General features: G+C 31.4%; 1 protein-coding gene across 1 annotated transcript; it reads right to left on the reverse strand.

The window, feature by feature from the left end:
* Positions 1 to 1,601: 1,601 nt before the first annotated feature.
* Positions 1,602 to 6,476, reverse strand: LOC108215618 (beta-1,3-galactosyltransferase 7). The gene is made up of 11 exons (XM_017388131.2): positions 6,177 to 6,476; positions 5,860 to 5,959; positions 5,687 to 5,745; positions 5,392 to 5,594; positions 5,231 to 5,294; positions 3,937 to 4,009; positions 3,725 to 3,845; positions 3,547 to 3,634; positions 3,314 to 3,439; positions 2,899 to 3,008; positions 1,602 to 2,082 (listed from the first exon to the last, which is right to left on the reverse strand). Exons 1-11 carry the CDS (start codon positions 6,263 to 6,265, stop codon positions 1,934 to 1,936), a joined length of 1,182 nt encoding a protein of 393 aa, XP_017243620.1. The 5' UTR covers positions 6,266 to 6,476; the 3' UTR covers positions 1,602 to 1,933.
* Between the last annotated feature and the right edge of the window lie 4,215 nt (positions 6,477 to 10,691).

Below are 10,691 nucleotides of genomic sequence, written 5' to 3' on the forward strand. Positions count from 1 at the left end.
CTTTAATATATATAATTTATTTCTCTGTGTTATTTTATTTAATCAAGTAAAATTTATAATTCAAATCTTTTTAGTAGTTCTTTTAAACGCGTTTTATTATTATATGGTTGATTTTTGATTAACAATATAGGATTTCCTTAAATTCACCTTCATATCACAAGTTATAGTATTTTAAAATACATATATCATCAAAATTACATCATTTAGATATATTTTCTGACACCAAATTTGATGTATTGTCACTATTCTTAAATCTATAATTTTTTTAAAAAACGATTTAGTTACACATCAAATTCTGAATTCATAACTTTAAAATTAAAAAAATATTCTAAATAGGAATATTCTTTCCATCACCTTATTTCGTGTTCTCCAAAAATATTGTAATCTCTTTATAAATCGCCTTTTATAATAAAAGAAATTAATATGACATAGTCCATGTTGAAAGCCCATCAATTTTTCCTTTCAAAGATGCTCGCTTAAACCTCAGTTTTTGTGCTTATTTCTCACATTCATGACTTAAAATTTCAATAATATTGTATCGGTGCTCGTTTAAACTATTAAGTTAGATTCGAATTCGTTCTTTTTTATTCGAATATAAATTATATCTATTTTTAGAAATCTGAATCATGGCTCGAACCCGATTATTCATATTCTTTTTCAATTTTAAATTTATTTACGTAAATAATTAATTTATAGATATTAATCTATCATGTAAACAATATATGAGACTTAACTGAAATAACAACTTATCTCAAATAAATAAGATATTGAAACGAATATAAATACAAAGTCTTAAAGTATGTGGTTAATGCTTTTGAATAACAAACTAATTGTTTGTGCAGTTCAAGTGGTTTGAGTGATGTGTTTGTATCGGAGAGGTCCTGAGTTCGAGTCTTATGAATAACATCTTTTTTTATATATATGAGATGAGATTAGGTTCGGAGTTAGGCTCAGGTTCGGAGCTAGGTAATTTATTTGCTCAGGAGGTAGGCTTGACACGAATCTGTTGGGCTACTATATATATAAGTAGATAAGTAGATAGATAAGTGGATTATACGGTTAATCCTTGGAGATGCTGTTAGAAGTACTCGTAAACATGTCATTATTTCAAGATTTGATACCCAATTCAGATGCCTTGCCCTTTGAGGGAAAAAAAAAACTTGCTGGATACTACTAATCCACAAAAATGGAAAATTAAATATGATACTAATCCACAAAAAATGATACGAGAAATTGGAGGAAAAGGAAGTTGTTTCGTGTTTGTTAAGACCTGCATAAAATAAAATGAAAAGAATTGCAATATATAAATGGGTGGCTCATGCGAAACTCATGAGGACGCCCGATCCTGCTAAGCAGTTTCATCAAACTCAACTTTCTACGATAATCTTGGCCAAGAGATCAATCAAAGACAAAATGTCAAAATCTAGCAGCAAGATAGACCGAGTACTACCTAAAGCTAACAGCCAATAGCTCAAGAGTCAGAGGTTGCCTTGAGCTCAACCCAGAGTACCGGTCAACTTTAACTCGCAAAAATCAGCCTCGTACTAACATAATTCAATCTCCCTTTATGAAAAGAAAGGTGAAAAAGTAATGTCCTTCAATTTCGGCAAAAGGATGTGCCCAAAATCTGGTCCCAACTTGTATATAAAGAAATAAGTACAAGATTAAGTACAAGGGCAAGAAATGAAACCAAAATTTTCGAAATATGCTTAAATTTCTACAGTCTTTAAATCTTAATTGCAAGCATAACTAGCTTCTGTCTGGTTCAACAGTTCAAATATAATTTCTACAATCTCCCCCCTCCCCTCCCAAGTCGCTGTTTGATGCCTTCATAAATAGCCGGTGCTATCTTTCAGAACTTCGTATCATGGCCTGGTAGCCGAGAAGGGGGAGTTACTTGTGTGCAAAATAATGCCAGGATATCAAAAAGTATTTACAGAAGAGCATTCCAAAGAGCTTCATCGCCTTCACCACACCTTTCGTGAACAAACTTTAGCTTCTCCACAGACTTGCAAATTCCACTGCAACTCCAGTCAAACGATGCAACACATACATTACCTGCCTGAGCTTTCCACTCGCAATCTGCATTTCACAATAATTTAAATAATTATAAACTGAAATTAAAAACTGTCACTAAATTTGAATTACTATTATTAACTAAAATATGTCAGCATGTCCAGGAGAAATTTAAGTTGTAAATTAAATATTTAAGACTCAGCTAGGACATCAAGATAGATAGGATTCCAAGTATTTTGTAAGTAATAAATCCTCTTTTATACAATGTCTAAGCAGTATTGCTAGAAGTAACCCAAATGATTAATAAAGATTTGAGACCACTGTTATTGACTTGTTAATGTTGCCATCTAACCATCAACCATTAAGTTTTAGGACAGATATTTTAACATGAACTAAATTGCCATTTAACATGATTTAATAAGACAATCATCACTTCATTCTTTTATTAATCATAAGTACAATAAACTGGCATTTCACAGAAAATTAGCTGTAACTAGTGGTGGCCAAAACTTTAAGTTAGAAGAAACACATGTAAAAGCACAGTCTTGGATACAAATTGGGAGAAGCTGCATGCGTTGAAACAATTTAAGGAAAGGTAACAGGTGCAAAGTTCACTTCTTCTCTTCATGCTAAATAAAATCGAAATCATGTCCAAAACTCAAACTCGAGACCACTGGACGAAAACAACTCCAGAATAATGATAAATTACCAACTCTCCTAAAATCTTAAGGTGTTCATAAGAAACTTAAATTAAAAGTAAGATCACTTTCATGCAGCTGATTCTTAAAATATCCTCGAAATATTTCATCTTTTCTGCTGAAAGTTATTTAGATATATTGTAAAACATCTTGTCTGATGAAATTTACATAAAAAAACTTATACCTGGTGGAGTTCCGCAACACATATTCCTGTCATCAATGTGCTCAACTTCAAGACCAATAAACCACGATCCAAGAGACACGTCTTCATTAGCATATTTGTGCAATATGGGCCTGCAATGAAAATAGCACCCCGACCGATTAAAAAAGCATTCAGGGAAATGGAGTATCTTGTTCTGTTATGTGGAAAAGATTAAATTTGATGGCTACACTCTTATAGAGCACAACACTATAAATGCATGATACCAAAAAAAAAAAAGGAAGCACAAAAAAATGTGATCATATTCAAATAACAAGACTGATGATGAATAACATGTTATGCATGTATAAGCTTGTATGTTGCATGGGTTGACAAAGAATCCACAGACTATGCAATAAGACAAAATAATTTAGGCTTAACAACAACAAATATGCCTTACTGGTTGATTGAGATGTATGTAGCTAAATCCTTTGAGATTGCATAGATCTGACCGGTTGCATGCCTGAAGTATTTATTTCCATCTTCTCCAAACTTCCAGTATTCTGGTTCGTGGTACTTAACATTCCTATTTAACAGAGAGAATGATAACTACCAAGGAGAAAGGTAATAATATATAAAGAGAAATTCTTAACTACAAGACAAACGTTATCACTGTCGAAATTCTAGAATTACTTTTGAGCAAGAACTGGTCCAGATTTCATACAGCCTATGTATACTCTGGGCTTCGACCTATGCCGGGCAAGAGTTGCAGCAAAAACACCTAGAGACGGAGAATGTTTAACATATATAAGCCGGACAATATTTTTTAATCTTTAAGAAGGGAGACAATGTAAAGGAGAGGCAGTTGTACCCAGATTAACATGGACGTCATCATCAACCTTGACGTAGAAGTCAGCATCCCATTTCGCAACAGCAGTGGAGAAGAATATTTTTGTTTTTGCAGATAATTCATGATATCCTTCAACATGCTCCTACAAGTTGCAAGATTTCCCATGATATGTACAGTTCAAGTTGAAACAATTTATTAAAAAAACACAGAGTAAGGTGAGTGTGCTTTATTACCAGCCTTAAAAAGTCCTTATGCTGAGATTCTTCAGAATCAATAGCCCTATCTAATATGCTGTTTGACGTTGCACTGAATCAATCAACAAAGATAGTTGTCAAACTGGATTGCTCTATAAAATTAGTTAACTTTATAGTTACGAAGGAATAGAAATATATAAGGCAAAAGAAACATAAAAGGCAGAGAGTTTACAGAGTAAGTATCTTAAATTCTTAATTATTTATTTCCATTTAGAGCATAAGAAATGGACTAAACAAAATCTAATCACCAGATAATGAATCTGAGGAACTCTAATGCATTATACTTAGTTTGTATCTGTGTTCCCATCCAACCTTATAAACCATTACATTAAGCAAATTAATCCTCATAAATGGTTTCATTAAGCAAATCAATAACACGTCAATCAATCATGTGCTATTCAGTCAGGCTACTATGTCAGGACAAGCGAGAACATGACCAACCCCCCCCCCCCCCCCCCCCCCAAAAAAAAAAAAAAAAAAAAAAAAACATTCAGTAAATCTTGTAATCCAGTACATTTTTGGACCTATGCCACCTACGACTAATAATAATAAACTTGAGGTCACTCATTTTACATTAATACGACTATTTTAATACTTAAACCTAGAAAGTGAGTCAAACAAAAATAGTTTGATTTTTGTTTCAATAGCTCGCAGGTAGCTTGCTTCTTTATTTCGCAGGTAATAAGCTGGTATAAATTCAGGAAAACCTGCATGTGCTTCATTGAATACATGTATTATTGATTTGATTCACAAGTTTGGGTCCTTGACAACATTCACAATTTTAAAAGGTCAAGGAGAAAGTATTAACATGATCTTTAACTCAAAGTTGCAGCACTTTTAAGCTCTTCAGGTCGAAATTTGACAGTTTTATAAATTTTGAATTTATTATAGCTTCATTACTAAAGGAGGAAATTTCAATTTAAAAAGTAAAAAGGTGCATTATTATAATTATGCCCTTGTGTGACCTACTTCTAGAATTACAGGAAATAATGCAGTAAGCACGAACCAATAAATGTTTCTCGCCCTAAGGAATCTTAAATATAAATGGTATTATGTGTGACAACCTCAACCTCATAATCTAGAAGAAAATCATTGCCTCTTTGGGTTTATATTACTTCAAGTAGAAATGCACTGCATATATACACTATGAGTATTTGTCCTCAAAATTCAGATTCTTCAGTTTTTCAGTCGAAAGAAAATATATATATGCATTGAGGTTGTAATTGTCTCTCAAAAACCCATATACTTACTAAAAATTACAAAAGGAGTTTACCTATGCCCAATCATGAAGCGGATAATAATTCCCTTCTCCTTCTCCAATTGGACAAGCTTCTCACCTATGCACATGTATTAACTTGTAAGATTTTTTTTTCCCAAGAGATTACCGTATAATTAAGAGACACAACCAACAGTTAACACATTATAGTTAGGTACCTTGAGGCATCCAAGTCTGTCTAACTGAATCACGCCTTTTTCTGCTACTAAAGGCAGTATTAATTCCAATAACTATAAAAGCCTTCTTCTTTGGCTGTTCCTCCTGTGAAGACCTCGAGGTTTCGTCTGACTTCACCACCTCTTGGGCACTCCTGGTTGCTGCCAACTCCATTTGAAGCATGGAAATTGACTTGTCTAGTGATCTATAAGGACTCACAAAAAATAGGCCAACAAGTTAGCTTCTTGAATGGATAACCAAAAAAACAAAATAATAAAAGGACTCATAAAAACTCACTGTATTGCATCATGTGTTTTATGTACTTCCCCCAACACATCCTTGCTTTCTTCTGATTTCTAATACAAGACAATCAAGAATCATCATTTACATTTTTTTAAACACAACTCTATTTAAAAACCTTCAAACAGAAATTCAAATTCATTAAATACTAGTAAACTGTTCACACACACCTTCTTTTTTGTTGTGCAGTCCTCAGAAATAATCTGCAACTCTTGCTCCTGTCTTTGCCTTGACATCAGCTGACCATTAGATTCAGGTGGGGCCCACAATCTTGAACCCCATATCATGAAAATTACAATTAGAAAAACCAAACTTAAAAGACCCCAGAACACAAGAGCAAGCTCAAATTTTCCAAATTAATCATCTTCAGCATAAAATAAATTAAATTTCAAATCTTTACATCACAATCACAAAGAGATCAAAAAATAAAGCACCCACAAATCAAGATTTGCATAAAAACACCAAAAGATTCAAACTTTACACATACCTATTTGTAAAAAGCATTCCAAAGAAGAAGAAAGAGATGGAAAAAATGGGTATCCATTTTGCAGAGACTTTCCCACTACTTCTCTTCATTGTGTATTTTCTTCCCTTTTCAAAGAGGAGACAACTTTAAGAAAAGTCTATACACAAATACAGATATATATAGATGGAGAGATGTGCTGAAAAAGATAGTTCTCTGTGAATTGATTGCTAATGGAGCTGCAAACAAGAATCCTACTGTATTAGTCTAGTTTTGTTGATGAAATTTCTTTTTTCTAAATTGAAGCGCCTTTATTGTCTTTTTCTCGTTTTCTTAATTTTTTTCTGGTCAAATTATGATGTCTTAATCTAGAGTTTGCACATGTGTAATTAACGGTTTCATACTGTTAGAACAAGAAACATTTTCTAAAATAAATGTAAAAACAGTTTGGAACTAAATGGAAAATGAAATCAGTGATGCAATAATAAAGTGTGGTCAGTTTCACTTGGTACAAAATATTATTGAAAATGTTGTCTTCTATTACAGTGAACCGTATTAAAATGTACTTAAGGTGCCGTTTGAGTGAGATTAAAATAAATGATTATTGCTTAAAATAAAAAAGTAGAGTGAAGGTTAGAAGCAATTTAAGACTTTTAAGTGATTAAAGTGTTTGGGAAATAAGTAGAAGCCCTCAAACCAAAACTAGCATTCCTAACTTTTTATATAAAAAAAAGTACTTCTTAACTTTTTACACAAACGATACGAAATAAGTGCTTCTAACTTATAAATCCAGAAGCTGGTTTTAAGCCGTTGCCAAACAACCACTTAGTTTCCAGGATTATGAATTTAAAATAGAATGTATTTCATTACATTTGAATGAACTAGTCCTTTCGAGTGAATAATGAACCCAACTTTTTTTTGGTTTCAAAAAGAAGTTCGAAAGGACTAGTTCATTCAAATGGAATGAAATACATGAGAATGAAATAAAAAATTTAAAAATATTATATGATAATAACTAATTAATATAAGTAAGTCTATAATTTTTATAATAAAGATTATGTGAAAATATAATAACGAAAAAGTATTCATTCTAAAATATATGGATTAAATTTTTAGTACAGTATGAAATAAAATAATCAAAGAGATAACAATTTTAAATATTTTATTTTATCTCTTAATTTATAATACAAAAATATAATTAGTTTTAATTAAAAAGATGATTATCATTATATACGAAATATATGTATATCACAATTCTTGGTTAATTATAAAATTCATCACTTAAGTCGTTTAATAATATCAAGTAAGTCATCAATTTTCGCCGGATTTCACTTGACTCACTAAAGTGAATTAGTGACATCAAGGAGGTCATAATTGTCAAATTTATTCAAACACCGAAACACATGCGACATGACATTCACATTACATGTAATATTTGACAAATATATAAAGAAAATTCATACATGCATAATAATGAAGGTTTTTTTCGACACATATACAAAACTATAATCACATTAATCAAATAAATTTTTTGTCAATACATTTTTATATAAGTCGACAATGTATTTTTATTTCCTAGTACTTATTTGTTCAATATTTAAAACAGCACCACATCACACGTCATATGAACGTTATTGTCCCCTTTATTATGTTTTTTTTATCAAAATTTGTATAACAATGATTATCTACTTGATATCACTGATTTATTTTAGTGAATCGAGTGATACACAGATGAATGGTGACTTATCCAATATTATTAAACAATGATGATTTTGATAAATAGTAATTTTTTATTTTCTACAAATAATTCTTTTCTTATAACGATCATATATCAAGCTCAACTTGTGTTCAACAAAGTACTTCATCCACTTTTTATATGTGTTCACATAAATCTTAAGTTTCTTATAATTTAATAATTTGTAATAATTTTCATTTCATTCGATTATTAATTTATTTCTATTAAAAAGTTTTATGATGTATGCTCTATTTTGTTTTATAAATTATTTATCGGTTTTTCACGAGCATTATTAATTATTCAGAAGTATAAGACATTTTGTGATTTAAAATCAAAATCGTCTGAATAAAACGATTTTATCTTATAATAATAATAAGTTATGGTAATGATTTGGCAATCCGTGGATTATAGTTGACGGTCGTTTCTTTTCACGTACTTTCGTTTCGTGCATCCGCGCCGTTATTAATTTTGTGTACTTAATTTAAAATCTGTGTCCAATCTGAAACATTTCAGGCATTTTTTATGTACTTTTTGTTTATATTATATATAAAAATATCAATGTAATTTTCCATGTACTTTTGCGTTTGTGTATTTCCATATCCGACACGAAATCAGTTGTGTAAATATTTATGTACTTTCATGTTTTGTGTATCGGAAAAAAAATTATATCAATTTTTTTTTATATCATTCCGTTCCATAAATCCATACAAACATGTTGCGTGTTTGCCAGACTACCCCGAATGCTTACCCCTGGGCCCTGACCCCGGTCCCCGAGTAAGTAGTAACTATTGGAACAAATTACTTCTCCAATCCCACAGTTTTACTTATGTAGTGTGTTGAGATTGGAGTGCACATTATTTGACAAAACAGTCCTATTTAGAGTGAATAACGGTGACAAAGTTAGGCATATTGATGTGATGTAATAGTCTTGTTTTTAGATTTACATTACGTCAAATCAGAGAATTATTCTTAAAATTACAAACAGAGTCAAAATGTTGACTAAATATTTCTCCTCCGTTCCCTCAATTGTTTATATTGATGAAAATGGACTCGACACGCATTCTGATATTCTGTAGTTTGATAAATTATTTTAATTTTTTTTTCTGAATAATTATTTATTATCTAAATTTTTATTTAAAAAAAGTTTTAAAAGATTTATGAAACTATATTTTATAATACGTCTTAAAACACATGTCGAGCAATGTAAAAAATAATGTAAAGATTTGAGAGCGACATAGAAATTATTATACTTTGAAATATGGAATGCATTTTAAACTAGGACCGGGAAGTCTCTCGGAGACTTAGAAAATACTAGTAACATAAAATTAGACAACTAAATAGTGATAAAACCAAGTAAAATGTATAGATCATGGGAGCAAACGAGATAAACGACTACTTCATGAATCATGATAACTGATAAACTTAATTTTATTTATATTATCATAGACAGGACTGTAGCATGACACTGCATTTATAAATTTCTAATATAATTTAAAGTGTGTCAATCATAATACAGTTGGAATGAAGATCAAGTTTAAGCTTGGTGGCACTCAGAACAAATGTGGATAAGCAGCAAACCAGAACTGTAACTCCACTACCGTAAAGTTCCGGTAACTTGGATAGATGTGATAAGAGCAAGTGAAATAAAAAATTATAAAATAATTTGTTAAGAAATAAAGAATTATGAAATAACGAAAACTAGATATGAGAATGTGTAAATTTTTTATGATAAACATTATAGGAAACATGATGAACAAGTGGAATACATATGTGACAAGTGGAATTTCAAGAGTATATATTTAATCACTACCATATTTCTCTATAATATTATTTTATAAATTTCTTATTCCATCCTCGTTAGAAGAAACAAATGTGGAGTCTCAACAACACAATTATTTAGCAGGCCTCGTTATTATTGGTGTTACACTTCTGTTCCACTGTTAAACGACTTGCACGAGTTTCTCAAACTATGGCCTAACAACTAACAAGCCAAGAACAGATTACATTCTTTATATGCAAGTACAAGAGGAATCGATTTAGCACACAAGTCTAGGAAACGTCTAAGAAGGTTGGCTTCTGAACTTTTTTCCTCTTATAGAAAAATATCCATACTCAGTATTGTCCGCTTAGAGCAGGGTGTGAGGAGGGTAAAATGTATGCAGCCTTGCCTCTACCATTAAAGTGGAGAAACTGTTTCCGTGAAGACTCCCGGCTTAGTGCACAATAATAAAAAGGTGTGCGATACAATATTACTATCATACATCAGCTCATAAGACTTACCGAAACATATATTGCTTAATATTTGCATGTATTGTTTCACGTTTCCGAATTCCAAGACTTGCGCTAGGTCTACAGCCCTTATAATCGATTCTCGCTTATATGAGATGTTAGAGAACATAAAAAGTGATAGATTTCTTTCCCTCTTAGAAATAACAGATCAAGCGTTTCAAGAAGATAATCAATTAAAAATTCATTCAGTTCTTTGTGCAGCCTTCTACAGTCTGAGTGCCACTTAGCCATTGTTGCAGCATCTAACCAGTAACTGATAGAGCAGCCTCTATAATTTGAAAATGAAATTGTCCATGATATTGATCGCCCACACCTTGTCATATTCTAGTTGTTACGATACGAGAAGAGTCCTGATCAGCTGGTGCAGCTACTTAGTAAATTGCCTGAGGCCAGAGGTTCTGTTCACTAAGTTTGTTTGTGAGTTACTTTGTAAATGCATTTGTGTATGGTCTGTTCAGAGCATATAAATTAATTCCAGAAAATCTGTCAAAACAGCCCCCAGATGGCCTAATTTT

Source organism: Daucus carota, chromosome 4, assembly GCF_001625215.2.
Source record: "Daucus carota subsp. sativus chromosome 4, DH1 v3.0, whole genome shotgun sequence".
In the NCBI taxonomy this organism is placed as follows: domain Eukaryota; kingdom Viridiplantae; phylum Streptophyta; class Magnoliopsida; order Apiales; family Apiaceae; genus Daucus; species Daucus carota.